The sequence below is a fragment of the Schistocerca nitens genome, chromosome 1, assembly GCF_023898315.1.
Source record: "Schistocerca nitens isolate TAMUIC-IGC-003100 chromosome 1, iqSchNite1.1, whole genome shotgun sequence".
In the NCBI taxonomy this organism is placed as follows: Eukaryota; Metazoa; Arthropoda; class Insecta; order Orthoptera; family Acrididae; genus Schistocerca; species Schistocerca nitens.
The window spans coordinates 524,474,705-524,495,864 of NC_064614.1; the positions used below are offsets into that span (position 1 = coordinate 524,474,705).

General features: G+C 40.8%; 1 protein-coding gene across 1 annotated transcript in view; it reads left to right on the forward strand.

Moving 5' to 3' along the window:
- Nucleotides 1-2,754, forward strand: part of LOC126258947 (translation initiation factor IF-2-like) — a 179,145-nt gene extending 176,391 nt beyond the window's left edge. Inside the window, exon 3 of the mRNA XM_049955686.1 lies at nucleotides 2,658-2,754. Coding sequence (XP_049811643.1) covers nucleotides 2,658-2,754 — 97 coding nt within the window. The remainder of the gene's footprint in view (nucleotides 1-2,657) is intronic.
- Nucleotides 2,755-21,160: the final 18,406 nt, after the last annotated feature.

Here is a 21,160-nt window from a genome sequence, read left to right on the forward strand (position 1 = left end):
TGATACTGTTGTGACTGAAAGCAAAGTGCGTAAATGGGTACGAGAATTCAAAGATGGCCGTGACAACGTCCATGATGAGGACCGCTCCGGTCGCCCTTCTTTGATTACAGACGATTTGGTGGCTTCAATTGAAGCGAGGACTCGTGAGAACAGGCGCTTCACACTGACGGGTCTCAAACGAATTTCCTGACGTGTCGAAATCAGTGCTTTACAACATTGTTTCTGAACACCTAAAGTTTAGGAAACTGTGTTCCAGTTGGTTCCCGAAACTCCTAACAGACGACCACAAAAACCAAAGTTTTGAGTGTGCGATGAAGTTCTTGACTCGTTATCACGAAGAAGGTGACGGCTTCTTGAGTAAGATCGTAACTGGAGACGAAACATGGGTTTCTCATATCAAGCCCGAATCGAAGCAACAGAGCATGGAATGGAGACACACACACAGACTCGCCTGTAAAGGTGAAGGCCAAACTGATTCTGTCCCAGAGCAAAATCATGGCGTCGGTGTTTTGGGATAGGCATGGTGTTTTGTTGGTGGACTTCATGCAACGAGGAACCATTATCAGTGCAGAAGCATACGCAGAGTGATTCAAAGCAAAAGACGCGTCGTGCTGACAAAGGGAATTGTCCTTCTCCATGACAATGCAAGACCTCGCACTCCAGGTCAGACCTGCGATTTATTGTACAGTTTTGGCTTTGAAGTTTTAGACCACCCACCCTACAGTCCTGATCTTGCGCCGAGCGATTACCATCTTCTAACATTCTGCGTGGTGTCTGTTTGTTCTAAGTCGTGTCTCCCTACCACTTTCGCGCAACGACGCTCTGAGCGTGTTTATTAGGGAATTGACTAGTTTGAACCTGGGACCTGTTGCTGGTAAGGAGACGCCAGACCACACAAGACATGTAGAGTTCAGAAGAGTTCAGTGAGACTAGCGATGATACAATCAAATACTTAATGATTTCAGCGTCAGCTCCACTGCACTCCCAGTAAAAGAATCTTAATACTAACTAAATTTAGTGGAAGGGGTTCAAGGCTTTCCTATTTTTAGTTAGCTGGTAAAATAACGTCGAAAAAGCAGTTAAGTATACCATTGGAAATTTTATTCTACTCGCAAAACATTGTTTATAAATTGCACTATTGATAAAAGGAAATATTTTAATACAGGATGATAAAAACCAACTGCGTTCAACAAAAATGTGAACGAATATTCCCTGAATGGGTTTCCAAGTTCTGTAATGGATCGAAGGATGACCTATGCCATATCACATCTATAATCTAGGTTTAAATTGAGTTTCATAAAAGAGAAAACTATCAAAAATGGTCTACAGTGACCCTCAATTATCTGTAATTACTTATTTAACTTGTCGTAAATTACAGTGGCTGATGTGGCTTCTCAATAATTATATAACAGAAAAATCATCGCGTTTCAGATTTTAACTTCATGTAGAAAATGTGAACACCATGAGATTTAATTGATGATCGACACTAGTATTACGTAAAAAGGGGATGTAACAGATGAGACTTCTGCAGTTCTGAGTGAAGCGTTATGCACTGTTATGCGGCATCACGTGCGTTCATTACGTTTTCGGTCGTTAGTCAGCGTCAGGGGGCGGCGGGCGGCGCCTCTCCACACACCTCGCCATCTCGATAGCAACTCTCTCTCGAATTTCTCTTTACTACAATTTACCAAAGTTGGTTTAAGAAAAAGGTATCTGGCTGTGTTTTCAACTGACCAATCAAGGTCTCAATGTTAACCTTAAGCTCCGCCTACAAAAATTCTCTCTATCCAATGAGAAACGTTATACTTTTCGTGGTGGGGCAATGTTTTTAATGTTTGCAACGTAACAGAGACGAGTATAGTCTCACGCTTAAACTTGCAGCTGGTGTGGCCCTTTTAGTGTTATTGTAAGATCTATACTGTTCTTCTGGGGGGCTCTATCTTTTAACATGGGCTAGGGGGTAGTCTTGGCGGTTGGCCGACGATGTGGGTGTCCGTCCCTTATCGTAGGGCCTTCTAGCTTACACGACTCTGCTTTCGGCTTCTGTTCTCGTTTCTCCCATCGGAACTGCGTCTGTTTCACGGACGGAGGGTATGACATGCATTTAGGCATTCTTGTGTTAGTCTGTGGTATTCCATTTGCTCACTCGTTACTCGTATTACTTTTGTTAATTTAATGTCACGATTTATTCGGAGCTATGTGACATACTGCCGGATTTGCTATCATGTCAGGGTTTTCATGGAAGGTGCTGGATTTGCCTGACACCTTACAATCTGTTCCTCTATCTCAAACAATACCTCAGTGGCAACCGGTACAATGATGACGGCGACGTGAAAGCGGCAGTAAACTCTTGGTTATCGGAGCAGGTGGCAAGTTTTTATGAAGAGGGTATTTTAAAATTGGTTGAGAGATATTATAAGTGTTTGAATAAACTTGGCAACTATGTCGAAAAATAGAGTGAAGTATGCACTTTCTGAAAATAAATTTACTTTTTTGAAATAACCTTTCGTTGTGTACTTATGTTCAAACGGCCCTTACTTAAAAAAACACGCCTCGTGTATTTATTACGAGCGCCACACGTCAGCTATTTATGGGTTCGCACTGAACTCCATCAGTGTGGGGCAGATACTGCGGTAGCGCACGCCGCCACTGCGCAGTCTCTCGGGTCTGGAGGAGCCGCCGGCGGCTCACCCGCGGCCCCGAGCACGTGCGCCTGTGGCCGCGGCTGCGCTGCGCTACGCTAGGCTGCGGTAATTAAAACGGAGCGCGCGCGTTAATTACCGGCCGGCAGTCAGGGCCACGCGTGACGACTCGCAGACCGCCTCGCCACGCCTCGCCTTTCTCCGCGCTGCAGATTCCATCGTGAGCAGCGGCCGCCGCTGCCGCCTCCTGCGAATCCCACGTCCCTAGCCGGCGCCTCTGGAGGGAAAAGGTTAGCCGCAGCGCGCCAGCAGACTATATGCTTGCTCCCTCTACTTGTTACCGGCTCGACGAGAAGCGTCAAATCAGTCACATGACCTCGCCTTACAGTTTCTAAACACTCAAAATTTTGAAAATAGGGTAATCTGTACACTGAAATAACTGAAGTCGTGGGATAGCGATATGCACATACGAGGTGCGGCTAGAAAAAAACCGGACTGATGCTGGAAAAAACATTTATTTACAATTATTTACAATTTCATGTTATCTCCTTCAATGTACTCTCCTCCTCGGTCTCTACACCGCTCCATACGAATTTTCCACTGTTCATAGCAATGCTGCAGATCATTTTCGGTAAGTCCATACATTACTTCCGTCGCTTTTTCTTTTACTGCTTCAACAGTCTCAAATCTAGTTCCTTTCAAAGCTGACTTGACTTTAGGGAAAAGAAAAAAGTCACAGGGGGACAAATCAGGTGAGTAGGGTGGATGATCTAAGATGGGAATGTTGTGTTTTGCCAAAAACGTCTTCACTGACAACGCACTGTGAGCTGGGGCATTGTCTTGGTGAAGGATCCATGACTTTTTTCTCCACAAACCGTTCCGTTTTCTCCGTACTCGCTCACGTAGGGTAGCCAGGACGCTAATGTAGTAATGCTGATTCACTGTTTGTCCCTCTGGTACCCAATCAATGTGCACAATCCCTTTGATGTCAAAAAAAAAAACAATCATCATTGCCTTGAATTTCGATTTTGACATTCGTGCTTTTTTTGTCGTGGAGAACCAGGAGTTTTCCAATGCATCGATTGGCGTTTAGTTTCGGGATCGTAAGTAAAAAACCACGATTCATCGCAAGTAATAACATTTTGTAAGAAGTTGGGATCACTTTCAATGTTTTCCAGGATGTCAGAACAAATCATTCTTCGGCGTTCCTTCTGTTCAATTGTGAGACACTTTGGAACCATTTTTGAACACACTTTGTTCATGTTGAAACTTTCATGAAGAATCTGCCTAACACTTTCCTTGTCAACTCCTGTTAACTCAGACACTGCTCTGATTGTTAAACGGCGATCTTGTCGAACAAGTTTACCGATTTTTTCAATGTTTGCATCAGTTTTTGCTGACAATGGTCTGCCAGTGCGAGTGTCATCACTGGTGTCTTCGCGGCCATCTTTAAATCGTTTAAACCACTCAAACACTTGTGTTCGCGATAAACAATCATCGCCGTACACTTGTTGTAACATTACAAACGTTTCACTTGCAGATTTTCCTAGTTTGAAACAAAATTTGATGTTAACACGCTGTTCTTTCTGTACACTCAACATTTTCCGACGCACAGACAAAACGTCAACTACTTAAAACAGACGCCACGGGCAGACTCAGTGCAGGAGGCAGATGAAACTCGAGCAGTAGGCGGAGCGAGAGTCACGTGACAGGCCACGCGACTTTCAGCCTTATTGCATTCGTTTTATTGTTTCACCAGTACTAGTCCGGTTTTTTTCTAGCCAAACCTCGTATACAGACGTCGGTAGTACCACGTACACAGGGTATAAAAGGACGGTGCATTGGCGGAGCTGTAATTTCTGCTGAGGTGATTCATGTGAAAAGGCTTCCGACGTGATTATGGCCGCACGACACACTTAGTACGCGAAATGGTACTTGCAGCTGTCCCATGGGACATATCGGAAATCATTAGGAAATTCAATATTCAGAGACCCACAGTGTTCCGAGAATAATGCGTTTTAGGCGTTACCTCTCACAACGGACAGCGCAGTGGCCGATGGCCTTCGCTTAACGAGCGAGACCAGCGGCCCTTGCGTAGAGTTGTCAGTACCATCACACAAGCAATAATGCGGTAAATAACCGCAGAAATCAGTGTGGGGTGGGCTATGAAGATATCCGCTGGGACAGTGCGTCGAAATTTGGGCCGCGCGGGGTAGCCGTGCGGTCTAGGGCGTCTTGTCACGTTTCGCGCGGCTCCTCCCGTCGGAGGTTCGAGTCTCCCTCGGGCATGGGTGTGTGTGTTGTCCTTAGCGTAAGTTAGTTTAAGTTAGATTAAATAGTGCGTAAGCCTAGGCACCGATGACCTCAGCAGTTTGGTCCCATAGTCCTTACCAGAAATTAATTAATTATCGAAATTTGGCGTTAATGGGCTACGGCAGCAGACGATCGACGCGAATGCCTTTGCTAGCGCGACATCGCCTGCAGCACCTCCAGCGTATCGATTGGATCCTAAACGACCGAAAAACCGTGGCCTGGTGACATGAATCGCAATTTCAGTTGGTAACAGCTGATGGCAGGATTCGAGTGTGGCTCAGACCCCACAAAGGATTGGGGCCAAGTTGTTAACAGGGCACTGTGCAAGCTGGTGGTTACTTTGTAATGTAGTGGGCTGTGTTTACATGGAATGTAGCGGGTCCTCTGGTCCTAACTAATCATTGACTGGAAATTGTTATGTTTCGCTACATGCAGACCATTTGGATTCATGGACTTCATATTCCCAAACAACGACGGAATTTTTATGGATGGCAATGCACCACATCACTGGACCACAATTATTCATGCTTAATTTGAAAAACATTCTGGACAATTCGGGTGAAAGAATTGGCCGCCGAGATCGCCCGACATGGATCGCATCGGAAAAAAAAGTGTGTGTAATCTTATGGGACTTAACTGCTAAGGTCATCAGTCCCTAAGCTTACACACTGCTTAACCTAAATTATCCTAAGAACAAACACACCCATCCATGGAAGAGGGAGGACTCGAACCTCCGCCGGGACCAGCCGCACAGTCCATGACTGCAGCGCCTGAGACCGCTCGGCTGGTTTCAGCCAGTCGGCAGCATGGTTCAAAATTTCTACAGGAGAATTCCAGTGAAATTTCTACAGGAGAATTCCAGTGACTTGTTGAGTCCATTTCACGTCCTGTTGCTGCACTAGGCCGGGCAAAGGGAGGCCGACACGATATTATGAGGTGTGTCATGACTTTTGTGACCCCAGTATATATAAAACAGCATGTATGTATGTTGTATAATGTATGTATGTAGGTGGGTCTGGGATCTCCACCCAGAGCTCTAGATCGATTTGAGCCAAATTTGGCACACAAAAGGCAAACTTCACGAATATCAGCACTTTGGGGTTTATAACCTCATAGCTGCAATAGGAGCGGAGGATAAACAGTAGTGCAATAAGGATTAATTGTGGTGTGGACTCAAGAACTTCCTGCAGAGTCCTATTTAAGAAACTGAGTATACTAACTACTGCTTCCCACTATATTTAATCTTAAATTAAATTTGTCTTTCAGAATCTATCTCATTTTCAAACCAACAGCTCAGTTCAAAAAATGATTCAAATAGCTCTGAGCACTATGGGACTTAACATCTGAGGTCATCAGTACCCTAGAACTTAGAACTACTTAAAACTAACCAGCCTAAGGACATCACACACATCCATGCGACCGTAGCAGTGGCTCGGTTACGGACTGAAGCGCCTACAACATCTCGGCCACAGCGGCCGGTCCAACAGCTCAGTTCATAGAATCAATATTAGAAGTAACAATAATGTTCACAAAGATTTATAGTCGCTTACTTTGGTCGAGAGCCGTGTCCATTAGTCCATGACTCATATTTTCAATAGCTTGTCAGCAGCCGCAAAAAGTTTAGTCACTAGTGAAGTTTAGTTACGAGGATCCTACAGGATTATTGGTGGCCAAATCAGTCTACTCTGTTGGTTAATTTCTTAGTTTCTGCAAATCCTTCTACTTGGTTGGTCAATTTCTTAGTTTCTGTTAGAAAGAGCAGATAAGCAGTTGTTAGCATCTCACTTAGACTATGAACTGCAATCATTTGGTTCCAGAATGAGGGAAATAGAGGAATTATGGGCAAAGTTTAAACATATCGTAAATCGCGCTCTGGACAGATATGTGCATTAAGGACGGAAAAGACCCAGCACGGTTTAATAACGAAATTCGGAAGATGCTGAGGAAGCAAAGGTTGTTGCACTCTCAGTTCAAAAGAGGACGCGGAAATGACAACAGGCAAAGACTAGTTGAGATTAGTGTGTCTGTGACAAGACCTACGAGCGAATCATACAACATCTACCATCGTCATACCTAGGCTAAAGAACTGGGCGTGAACTCGAAAAAATTCGGGTCCTATGTAAAACTACGATGCGTGTCTAAGGCTTCCATCTAAGCACTCGTTGACCAGTCCGGTTTGACAGTAGAAGATAGCGAAAGGAAAGCCGAAGTTTTAGATTCACGCAGGAGAATCGTACAAACGTGCTGTCGACTGACCATCGCACAGAGCCCCGTATTGACGACATACTAGTAAGCATCCCTAGTGTAGAGAAAGAACTGAAAGAGTTGAAAATAAATAAGTCGCCAGTTCCGGATGGAATCCCAATTCGGTTTTAACAAAGAGTGCTCTACGTCATTGGCCCTTTACTTAGTTTGTATTTATCGCGAATCTCTCCAACAGTGCAAAGTTCCAAGCGACTGGAGAAAAGTGCAGGTGGCTCCTGTATACAAGAAGCGTAAAAGAACGGACCCGTAAAATTGCAGAGGCATATCCTTAACATCGGTTTGCTGCAGAATTTTAGAGCATATTCTGAGTTAGAACACAATAAATTTCTTAGAGACTGAAAAGTTCATGTCCACGAATCAGCACTGCTTTAGAAAGTATCGCTCGTGCGAAATCTAGCTTGCTCTTTTCTCACATGATTTACTGCGGACTAAGGATGAAGGGCAACAGGCAGATTCCATATTTCTAGATTTCCGAAAAGCATTCTACACGGTACCCCACTGCAGACTGTTAACGAAGGTAGGAGCATACGGAATAGGCTCCCATATATGTGAGTGGCTCGAAGACTTCTTAAGTAACAGAACCCAGAATGTTGTCCAAGCCGCGCGGGGTAGCCGCGCAGTGTAGGGCGTCTTGCCACGGTTCGCGCGGCTCCCTCTGTCGGAGGTTCGAGTCCTCCCTCGGGCATGGGTGTGTGTCTGTGTGTGTGTTTGTTGTCCTTAGCATAAGTTAGTTTCAGTTAGATGAAATGGTGTGTAAGCCTAGGGGCCGACGGTCTCAGCAGTTTGGCCCCATAGGAATTTACCAAAACTTCCAATTTTTCCATGTTATCCTCGACGGCGAGCGGTCATCGGAGAGAGGCGTAACATCAGGGGTATCACAGGGAAATACGATAGGACTGTTGCTGTTTTCTATATACATAAATGCTCTGGCGGGGGAACAGGATGGTTAGCAATATGCTGCAGTTCGCTGATGATGCTGTGGTGTACATGAAGGTAAGAAAATTAGTGACCATGGGATGGTACAAGATGACCTGGACAAAATTTCTATTTGGTGTGATGAATGGCTGCTGGCTCTAAATGTAGAAAAATGTAAGTTAATGCAATGGGTATCACAGTCACGTCGTTCAAAATGATGGGCGTAACGTTGCGAAGCGCTATGAAGTGGAACGAGCATGTGAGGATTGTGGTAGAGAAGGCGAGTGGTTGACTTCGGTTTATTGGAAGAATTTTAGGAAAGAGTGGCTCACCTGTAAAGGAAACCGTATATAGGACGCTAGTGCTACCAATTCCTCAGTACCGCTCGAATGTGTGGAATCCGCACCAGGTCGGATTGAAAGAAGACATAAAAGCAGTTCATAGTCGAGCTGCTAGATTTGTTGAGGGTAGGTTCGATCAGCATGCAAGGGTTACGGATACTCTTCGGGAACTCACGTGGGAATCCCTGGAGGGAAGATGACATTCATTCGAAGAACATTCCTGAGAAAGTTCAGAGAACCGGCATTTGAAGCTGACTGCAGAACGCTCCTACCACCGCCAACATACATTTCGCGTAGGGACCACGAAGATAAGATACGATAAATTAGGGCGTATACAGAGGCATATAGATAGTCATCTTTTCCTCGCTCTATCTGCGAGTGAAACAGGGAAGGAAACGACTAGCTATGGTACAGCGTATCTTCCAATACAAAAATGATTCAAATGGCTTTGAGCACTATGTGACTTAACATCTAAGGTCGTCAGTCCCCTAGAACTTAGAACTACTTAAACCTAACGAACGTAAGGACATCACGCACATCCGTGCCCGAGGCAGGATTCGAACCTGCAACCGTAGCAGTCGCGCGGTTCCGGACTGAAGCGCCTAGAACAGCTCGGTCACCGCGGCCGGCCCCTCCGATACAGATCGGGTGGTTTGGGAGGGTATAAACCTACGAAAACTGTGCGTTCTTCTCCGAAAGCGTCATGGACGTATGACACTAAAAACCATGAAGTATGCATCGTAGCGCCGTCTTGCTGGAAAAACTCATACTCTTGGTCTTCCTTCGTTAGTTCAGCTGTGAATGGTTGCAACAATTCCTTTTCATACCCTTGAGAGTTCACCGTGTTGTTAAACAAAATAGAGCCTACAACCTGTTGGCCTGAAATTACTATCAAATCACGCAGAGACACCTTAATCGTCTGTTGACCAGTAGCGTGCATTTTGAGAGTTCGCGTACCCGCTAAGGTGCAACCATGCTGCGTTGAAGTAACGATTTGGATGTAGATAACCATCACGACAAGCGCTAGTAACCATACACAATATGGTTGTGCGTAATTCGTAGCTTTTAATGTTCACATCACTCTTAGTTCGTATGCTCGCAAATGCAACAGCTAGGGAGGATAGACGTCTAGTTGGTTTCCGTGACTTCTTGCCATAGTCTCGTGAACAATATGAACAAACTTTCTTTACGCGATTACGGTTGGAGTTAACGACTGAACATGTCGACGTCTAGTTGATTTCCTTGGACTTCTTGCCGTAGTCTCGTGAACACGATGAACAAGCTTTCTTTACACGATTACAGTTGGAGTAAGCGACTGAACCTGTTGCTCCAAATTTAGTGATCAATTTCTACACAACATTTTTAGCAGGAGCAACTCTCTCTTGATATTTTATCACGAACCATTCATTTAACGTTTTAAACGATTTACATCCAAAAAAGTTTCAACAGTAAACATTCTTTGCTTGACTGAAAAAGGCGTTCTGCAGAACTGCGTTCACAACAAGCTTCAAAATGACTACTGACAGCGCAGCACTGATCACTAAATCACCGCTAGACATCATGTGACATCACATGACCCTACTCGAGCGCCGTGGCGTTAAGAAAATAATGACAACACTCAAATATCTTCGAATATCACGGTCAGTATAACACGGGCCTCTTCTATCTTGGCCACCCCGTATATTGTCGATGTCACAGTCCGGTTTACTAAAGGGTTCTGATATTGAGAAGGCTGTCTACACATACAGCGAAAATGTACCTTTTTCAATAGATAATAAATTGCAGGCTACTGGAATATTTTGCAATCCGTCAAAGGGAGTTAACTGCCTAAATCGCAATATCCTTTAAAGTAAATTACAGTTGGAACGTCCCCTTAGAAAAATTATACAGGACTGTGCTTAAACTGACACACAATATTTTTGCGCAACGCAATCTGACTTTCAAAAATCCCTACAAAAGAATGGCCCTGACTAACATTAACCTATACCTTTCACAAATCACTTACCTCACAAAAATCTTCGTTACTCGAAGTACTGCAATACAGCGAGCGCCACTACTGCCAGCTAAATAAAAGATTCAAACTACGGAAGGCACTAACTACTGATAGGCATAGTTAGCAGATGAAAGATTTTAATAGAGAACAAACAATGTATATACCTTAATAGTGTTGAAAAATCATAATATACGTAGCAGTTCATGACATCCAGTCTTACAAATTTCAAAACTCCGCTATCTCTCTCCCCACATCCACCACTTCTGGCGGCTCACCTCCAACTGCGCAAAGCTACGCGCTGTTCCATCCAGCTGCCCAACACTACAATGGCAGACAACAATGCAAACTAGCCACAGACTGCACGCAGCACAGCCAGTGATTTTCATACAGAGCGCTACGTAACGTTGCCAATAAGAAAACATAAACAGCCTACTTACATAGCCCCCATGCTCCCCGCAAAAAATTTTACAAATTTTTTTGGGCAGTGGCCAATACAGATTTGAAAAAAATTTTCATAATTACAATAAAAAAGAAATCAAATGCACACTCTTATTGATACAATGTTGGTCAAAAGCTAAAATTTTCTCACAGTCCATAAAGACAGTCCTGATCATTCATCACAGTAAAATTGCAGTGTTTTTTTTCTCAAAGTCTGAGCAGTAAAAGAAAATGCACACGGAAGTAGTGGATTTCCATGCAGTCTTGAAGAAGTAGTGTTGTCCTTCCATCGGAAAGACAGTGCCGACTCTTGACTTGCAGACAGGTAATGGGCCACAACAGAGGAAACCCACAGCAGAGTCATTCGACGTTTTGAAGAATATTGGTAGGTAGGTCATCACAGAGTAGACCCACTGTAGTCCTGGTAGAGATTACGGTATTGGTGGGCCACCAGACGTGCAGATCCACTGTAGTCCTGGTAGAGATAATGGTATTGGTGGGCCATCGATGGTGCACACCCACTGTAGTCCATGTAGAGACGGCTAGCAGCCATCTGTTGCGACTGTGCAGGTGCACAATCATCATCGAAGAGTCTTGCGGAGAATATAGCAAGTCCGTAAACCACCACTTGTGCACTCACAAAAAAATTCTTTTGGTAATGTCCTTAGAACCAGCAATGCTGTTATCCAGTCCCTTGCTGAATTATTAACACACGTGCAAACACTATCAGTCCCTACTTCTCACATATTGTGCATATACTATGACCAACAGAAATGGGTGCAGTGAAATGGAACTTACAAGTTAATAATATGATGAACTGGTTTCAATTACAATTTTATAACATAAGAATACAATTACAAAGGTACAAAATACATCATTAAAGAAGATAACAATACAGATAACATTTGTAGCAACACAGGCTTTACAAAAGAATAGAAATATACATATACATCAATGTTACAGGAATTATGACATAAGTAAATAAATAAAATAATGAGAATAGTTCTTGAAACATTAATTTCACACATGATCATTAAAAGAAAACAGAATAAATAATGTCTAAACATCTTTACAAAGAAAATAACATAGTATTTGGAAAATTCTACAACATAAATCTTATTAGCTAAACACATAGAGACAGGAAAAACACAAATATACAAGAGTACACAAACACATAGCAGAATAACACAGGGGGAAAGGACAGGGTTTGTTTTCAGTGTAACATTTGGTACTGCAGTATTTTGCAAACAAAACCTTTTTTTCCTTGGAGATCTCCCTTCGTTCATCATTATTCCCAAAAAGTCCTATCTATACCTGCTTTCTGTACTTTTTTCGTATAACGTCTCAATGTATTTCTTCCAATTCATCGCAACTCATTCTCTTATATAGTCTACCCCCTCTTAAGCTAACTTAAATCTACTGAGCTCAGATGCTAAACTAAGGGACGAGGCAATGCAGCAGCATAAAACAATTAATACAAACAGCAATGAAAACAATGGAAATTGTCAAAGCAAGCTACAGTAAATCTAAATTACCAAGCAATGCAACATTACAACTAATATGAGCCAATGTGCAGCAACAAGAAAAATAAATCAGTAGTAAAACTAGCTTAACAGAGTAATACAAAGTGAAATTTAGTAGCACTATGCTTGGCAAACAGCAGCAGCAAATGCAATAACCTATGTCTAAACATGACATAGCTCAAGGAGAAAAATAGTACACTAAAGACAACAACGCAGATAGGGGAATGTATATTCACATCTTAATATCTATGTCATTAAAGTGGTGCACCACAACTTATTCTACAAAATAAATTACGAAGTTCTTGAAAAGAAAATTATGAACGCAGTTCCTGTGAAGGTAAATGTCTTTTTGTGCTCCCTCATTTTTTTGAAAAAAATTATTATTTACTCGATCTGTAGACAGAAAATATTTATATTAGTACATCTATAAAAATTTATTTTAACCAATGCTGCTGCAGCTAGAAACTTGATATTAAACAAAATGAGCAAATATATACAAAGCAATGTGTGAAACGTCATTCACTAGGCAAATGGCTTCTCCAAAGGCAGTAAAAAAATCTCTCAACTAGAAAGACAATAGATGTAAAAATGTTTCTCGTCATTTCATTAGGCAATTTAGTAAATATCATAAATTAAGAGCTCCACAGTGTAATCATATGTTTTCAAGTTCGACTGTGTTTTTGTGATGCTTTCTACAAAGGAATGTCAATAGCGAGGATAATGGCCTTTTTTTTCTCTCCACCTAATGGCTTTCTATTGTCAGACGACTACCTCTCAGCTGGGCGCCCAAAACGCATTACGTCAAGGTCACTTACCTTTCTTACTGAAATATTTACGACAGCTGTTTCCGCTACAATGACAGTCTCATATAAAAATATTTTCACAGGTTGAGAATTTGCATTACAAATGTGTAGAAACAAAATCCTGTAAATATAACAGTGTCCAAAAAATTTTCGCCTGCATTGTGATACATTCATGCATATACACACATTTCATAACTCTTAAAGTACGATTCTTGGTTTCCAACAACCTTTTTCACAAACCAGAGTCCCTAACCACTACTCATTATTCCTTACCTTATTACACATATACATATTCGTCGACACTTCTTCAATATTTCATTATAACAAATATGTAGCATAATCAAATTCCTAATATAGCATCAGCTTATTGATCATAAACATACCTCAGCAGCATAATACACATCGTTGTCGTAAAAATAACATCATAACACCTCAGTCAAATCTCAAAAACGTCGTAGCTTTCTGCAATAATTTCAAAACCTAAAAAAAATTCTCTGCTCATTTCAATAGTGTCATCTGCCTCAAACGTACTTTAAAAATTATGATCCCATACCAAATACATCATTCAAAGCTCTCATAGTATCACAATGGTTCCGAAAAAATATGAACATTTCACAAAGTACAGACAAAATACAATTTCATAAGTGTGAAGTTATCCAACTGTGTAATTACATAAACATCTTTCGCCGATGTAGTAAAAAAAATGTTTATCTCTCAGTTAAATGATCAGATAGCTGTGTAATTTGTGTGTTAGAGAAATATGGTACCGATGTGTAAAGTTGTATAAGCAAATACCATATTAGCTAGGGCTCCTTGTGCTTGCCAAACACATGGTACACAATGTAAGCGTGTACCTCCCTGAGGATTAATGTAATTATACCCTCAGGTGTTACAGATTACAGCAATGGAATGAAACGTATCACGGAAAACCTTTGTATCATTGTACTTCAAATATCTTTAAAAAGAAATGTTTTAAGTACAAAATTAATCACTCAAATACGTGTACTGTAGCGCTAAACTGTGCGTCTTGTAAGATAATCTCTGTGGAAGTGTCGTAGTTATCGTCCTCCGAAAGCTAAGTTCTGCAGAAGTCAATGTACTTACCTCATGATACACAAAAGTGAAATGCTTTGTGTATAGATATCTTAGTTATTACACTTATTGCCGTGATGAAGAAAATACTGTGCTGTAACGTATTGTTGTCCTACGGAAAAGGCTGTCTCCTTGTAGCTATACCTCAAAAGTTACTACTAAAACATGTTTTACTTTACAGAAGAATTCAGAAAAACTGTGCAGATATAAAACAGATACACCGCAAAAGCAACATTGTAAATTGTCACTCATTAGTAGCGTCGTGATAAAATCGTGTAGCTGTCACATAAACTAACCACTGTGTCATCTGGTATCTCACAGAAAGTACTTTAAATCCAGAATGTATTTTCAAGTAAACCAAAATGTTGCATTAAAATCTCATTAGCAGTACTGGTAAAAGTTTTAAGTATGTGAGCCTTATAGTCGTTACGTAATCGTGCAACTAACAAGCAAGAATGTACACACACAATAACACTGTGTCGTCTGTTCACAATAACAATGCATTCGTAATTTCTGTTTAAATAACTTCTCTTGGTTCATGACTGGATATTTAACTTCATATTAACAGATTCTAAGTCTGACAAAGCATACTAGTAATGTAAAGTGAAAAGTTTTATGGCAAAGACAAAGTTAAAAAGCAGATTATCTTTCAATAAACGGTTTTACATGTAAAATGTGGTGTAAACCTTTACTCTTCCTAGTACGCAGAGTTTCAACTTCAACGCAATTATCATGTGGTATACGTCGGATTCTGTAAGGTCCATTGTAAACTAGAAAGAATTTGTGACTCAAGTGTTTCTTCTTATGTGACAATGAATGAGCTTTAATGAGAACTTTCTGACCAATATATAATTTCTTTGCATTTGCTTTACCGTGTAGTTTTCTCCTTTTGTCTGCTGCAGATTTTATATTTATAATAGCCAAATCGATTATGTCTTTGTGTCGAAGTTTACGTGTATTCGGGAAAGGTACAAGCTCTCTGATTCTGTTTGGTGGTTCTTCATTCTTTAGTACAAGAGTAGGTGGTAAAGCAGTGAAGTCATGAGGCAATTCATTCAGCACGTTTTGAAATAAGTGTAAATATCTCTCCCAATGCTGATGCTTTCTGTGACAATAAAGTCTGCAAAGCTTATTGATTTCTTTCATAATCCGTTCGGAGCGGTTACAATGTGGTGAGTACAATGAAATAAAAACAGGTTTGATTTTATGATTCCGAAGCATGCATGACCAAACAGCAGATCTGAATTGCGGTCCGTTATCTGAAATGACTTTACTAACGTGTCCAACTTCACGTAAGAAATTTTTAACAAAGGCGTTGGATACAGACCGTCCAGTGGCTATACGTAACGGAGTGAAAGAAACAAATTTTGAAGTAAGTTCAACAGCGACTAGAACGTACGAAAATCCATTAGATGTTCTGACAAGCGGTCCCAAGAGATCAACAGCAGCAAATTCTTTTAATTTAGAAGGAATGATAGGAAACAGCGGAGCACGATGGGAAATAGTAGATGGTTTCGCCTTTTGACAAAGTTTACAAATAGACAAGACTCTTCGAATTCTCTTTTCCAAATTGTTAAAATAACAAGTCGTCCAAAGAATATGATAACATTTTCGTGGACCAAAATGTGCGTAGCTGAAATGAATGTACCAAATGAGCTTATTAACAAAATCATCTGGAATGCAAAGTACCCGTAGCTTGTCATCAACAGTGCAGCGTTTGAACAGTATGTTGTTTCTAACCAGATAATAATGCCGAATCGGTGTGTGTGTCTTTTCATGCCATTTACTTTTGATGTCTTTCCAAATCGGATCTTTATCTTGTTAAAGATGTGGTGATGAAGTTTTCTAAGGCGTCTTTCTGAATGTAAAGAATACTGAAATTTTTCTCGAGATTGCCTTCTGTGTTACTTTTCTCAAGCCCAGCTGGTGCGCGTGACAGTGCGTCCGCAACAATGTTCTCCTTGCCGGGAATGTAGACTATTGTGAAGTGGAATTCTTGCAGAAACAATGCCCAACGTTTTAACCTATCATGATTTAATTTTGAAGACATAAGAAATTGTAATGCACGATGATCACTGTATACTTTTACGTACTTACCAGAAAGAAAGAAACGGAATTTGTTAAATGCCCAAACGATAGCTAAAGCTTCTAATTCAGTAACGGATTAATTTTTTTCAGATTTTGTTAGCACTCGGCTAGCAAAAGCAATGGCTTTCTGAACAGTAGTGTCATTTTCTATGGCTTCTTGAAATAAATGGGCACCAAGACCGACTTTAGAAGAATCTGTGCTAAGGCAGAAATCTTGTGACAGATCTGGATGAGCTAGTATTGGCGCGTTAAGTAGCGATTCTTTCAAAGAATTGAATTCCAACTGTGCTTGTTCGTCCCAGTTCGAAAAAGTATTTTTACTAGTGAGAGAACAAAGTTTTCGTGTAACAAGAATTTGCATATTCAGAAAACGACGGTAAAAATTTACGAGACCTAGAAAACTGCGGACTTGTTTTTTGTGGTTGGGACTGGAATCCCTCTGATTGCTTCTAACTTTTCAGGATCCGGCTGAATGCCTTCAGAAGAAATAATATGTCCCAAAAACTTCCCCTTTGTCCTACCAAATTCAGACTTTTCCAAGTTAACTGTAATTCCAGATTCTGCAAAAATATGTAACACGCTGTTGAGCATGCGATTGTGATGTTCCCATGAGGCTTCTGCTATCAGAATATCGTCCACATATAAGGTGATGTGACGTTTTAAGAACTCAGGTAATATGGAATTTAGCCCACGAATGAATGCTGCCGAAGAAATGTTCAAACCAAAAGGAAGTTTCCAAAACTGATAACAACGCCGAAACAAAGGAAAGCTGTGTATTTTCTACATTCTGGATGAAGTTCGATGTGATAAAAGCTGGATCTGAGATCAATAGAAGACAACACTTTTACACCATTAAAATTTTGAAGAAGTTCTTCCAACGTTTGTGGCCTGTCTGTTTCAGGAATGATGATAGTATTGATTTGTCTCGAATCTAAGACAAGCCTGATCGATCCATTTTTCTTCTCAACAACATGTAATGGATTGTTGTATGAGCTTACTGCAGGCTCAATAATGTCCCTCGTCAAGAGTAGATTGTATTTCTGTTCTAACACGGCCCCTATAATATGCTGGAATTACGTATGGTCTAACACAAAATTTAGTATGCTCACGGACACGAAATTGGTATTGAAATCCCTTGATTGTTCCTGTTTTGTGAGTAAAAACAGTGGAATGTGCTTGTAAAATCTCAAAAAGGTCCTGCCTATCACTGTCACTACAATTGTCAATTGTTTGAATTTTATTCTGAATTAACTCATTAGTTTCAAATATGCCGTCGATATCATCCCTGTTAGTACTTGCACAGTGATTGTTAGTGTCTAGTTCCGTAGAAAATTCCGAACTGTTGTCTAATAGAAGGTAAAGCCGATTAATTTCCTCGTCATGGTTTGAGAGCCAATCTTCAAATTTCAAAGCTATTGACTTACCTTCTTTCTCTAAACTTATTTCAGCATCGTGATGGTTTAAGATTGCTTTGTATTCATTAAAAAAGTCTACTCCCAATATAATTTCCGTCGACAATAATGGGACAATAAGAAAGTTCATAGAGAAGCTATGGCTTTGACAACACAATTCTAAATTGGTTTGTTGGCGTACATCTACACTTTTTCCAAAGATTGCACCTTGTAATTTAATCTTACGAAACGGAAGTGTGGGGCAATCGTTCGATTTGTTGCATTTGCTAAAGGCTGTTTCACTAATTACTGAAATGGGACTGCCAGAGTCAAGTACTGCTGTAAATTTTACGTCATTTACTGTAATGTGAATCACAGGATATGCAATGTTGTTATGTGTTCCTGGAGTAAGATGTCCCTAATGTCTTCCATTTTTACGTAATTACTAGCTACGGCAGCTGCGTCGTCAGTTTCATAAGTACGTTTTGCGGCTGTCAGCGGTATGAGTCATTGCCTATTGTGTCTTTGTTGGCGCGCATCGTTATTGGGATTTGGAGACCTAACTTCTACAAATTCACCATGTCGAGAGGGCCCTGCTCTGTTTGAATCCCGCCAGTTCTGATGCAATTCAGGTCTGTCGTTACGATCATATCGTCTGTCGTCATGTCGGTAGATTCCATTGTTTCTTTCTTGTCGGTCACATGGTGGAGAATTTCTCCCTGAATCGTAACTGCGCGCTGGACCGTTGCATCTAAAGTTATTCTTTCTCCCTTGATAATAATTATTTTGGTTCCCATATTGTCTGTTTCTCTGATTGTCTCTGTGATAGTCATTACTGCGGAGAGGTGATCTTTCCCTGTAATTATTACTACTCTGCCAACGGTTGTCATACGGGTGATGTCTGCTTTGGTAACGATTTGTGTTGTGAGAATAGCCTTGTAGTGTCCAGTTATTATTTCTTTCATCGCGGAATTGCGACGGATGTGACCTGTAATTGTTGTGTTCCTGTTTTCGCGTTCCGCGATTGTCAGTGTCAATTTCTAATTCTTGTAAGAGTCCATGAAATGCTTCAATGTCGTCTTTGCAACGTCCTGCTAAAATAATATGTCGTAAATGTTCAGGCAATTTGATTAAGCAAATGCGGATGAGTTCTGAGGGGCTGTATGGGTTTGACAGGTACTTATTCTTGTGCAACATGTCTTCAAAATATTTCACAAGACTGGAAAATCAGATTGTTCGAAATGTTTCATCATTATGATGCTATGTTTTACTCGGTCTTGTGTAGCTTGAGACCAATATGCTGAGAGGAAGGCATGATAAAATTCTCCTTCACTGTGACAATCGTGAATGACCGATCGCATTCTTACAGCTGGTTCATTCTCTAAGTAGCCACACATAAATTCTAATCTGTGTTCTAACGACCAGTTGGGAGGAAAACAATGAGAGAATTGATGGAGCCATGCTTGTGGATGAATGTCGTTGCCAGAATTCTTAAATATTTTGAATTTACGTGTAGTAATGAACATCTCTTAGTCAAAATCATCGTGTCGGCGAGTCGCACATCGCTCATTGTTACTTCGTTTCGGCGGTTCCATCTCAAAATACAATGCGCCTTGCCAATTTCTTTCATAATTTCCGAAGTGTCCTGTGTTATTATTTTGTGGTTGCTCCGTATTTCTATGTCCCTCTTCCCGTACTGGAGTGCGAGTGTCCTCTAAAACATGTAATTCTTGTATTACTTGTGCCAACTGATCTTGTACTTCCCAGATTTCTCTTTTGTACTGTGTATTGATTTGATTTTGAATTTGTTTGAATTTTCTAATTTGTTCATACTCTTCAGTGTCCGTGAAGGCTACAGGTCTTGTGTCATTCAGATCATCATCTACCTTTGTAGATAAGTTAGTGAACTGATCTGAAAGTTCGGCTACTTTATCCGTTAGTGAAATTATTTCCTCTGTGTGTTTTTCTGAACCAAGTTTCAGAGTGTCCATTTGTGTTGAAATCGTATCTACTGTGTCTTTTAAGTTTTCCTGAGTTTTTGCAAGTTGCGTAACCGAATCGGTAGATGCAGCTGAGTCAAGTTTAGCTTGCAAGGTCTCGTGATTTTCATGAACAATAGTTTGCAGTTCTTTTATGGCTGCTTCGTGATTCTGTAATGCATTTTCATGACGCGAAAAAATAGGTTGGAAATGCTCACAAATTTGTGTTTTTACGTCGTTACAGACTTTTTGACATTTCGATTCGATTTTATGTAACTCAGTAGTTAAATCTACACGTGTTTGTTCAAGTGTGGTAAGAAGATTTTGTTCCATTGTGTCTAACTTTTGAAGATTTTGTCCTATTTGTTTCTGATTTTGTTCAAGCGTTGTGTCTAACTTTTGAAGGTTTTGTTCCATTGTGTCTAACTTTTGTAGCCTTTGTCCCATTTGTTGCATTAACTGTAATAACAATGCACTGGTGTCTGAAACATGTTCCTCAGTGCTATTCGGCAGTGAATTTGAACCGGCAATATTCGCATTTTGAAAAGCAGAAAATGTGTCTTGACTTATTTGAGAAAACGGTGAGGACGCAAAACCTGAATCTACAGTATTTGCAAGATTGTGTCCTGTCATTTCGGAATCCTGAGGCGAGCTGTTGCCGACCGATCGATCGATAATGCTTCCCTGTTCACTACTTGTTTCACTGTCTACATCATTATTTGCCGCCCGCTCCATTTCCCTTTGCACAATTACCAAATTACCGCTTTGAATGTCTGTTAATTCATTACACAGTGGTGCTGATAAGCTACGCTCGTCGTCACTATTATTTCTCAGTTTACTTTGGAGCCTAGTGTTACGTTTTTCACACGCCATTATTGTCACAATATTTCACACGATAACACAGAAAAACACAATTTGAAAAACAAAAAATAAGAAAACACATTAACATAGCACTGATAATAATATCTACTTAATTGCAAGCGCTGCTGCGAAATACTTGGTGCAAATCTACATGCATGCCATAACTGTTTTACTGTACAACAATGAAAGACTGGAACTACAATGGAGATTCTCTCTACAATTACGCGCTAGCAATAGACTAAAGGTACACTAATTACACAAGCTACAAGACAAAATCAGAAGATTCCAGTGAGGTATCCTCGGCTAAGGGTCGACATATGAAACGTCCCCTTAGAAAAATTATACAAGACTGTCCTTAAGCTGACACACAATATTTTTGCGCAACGGAATTTGACTTTCAAAAATCCCTACAAAAGAATGGCCCTGACTAACATTAACCTATACCTTTCACAAATCACTTACCTCACAAAAATCTTCGTTACTCGAAGTACTGCAATACAGCGAGCGCCACTACTG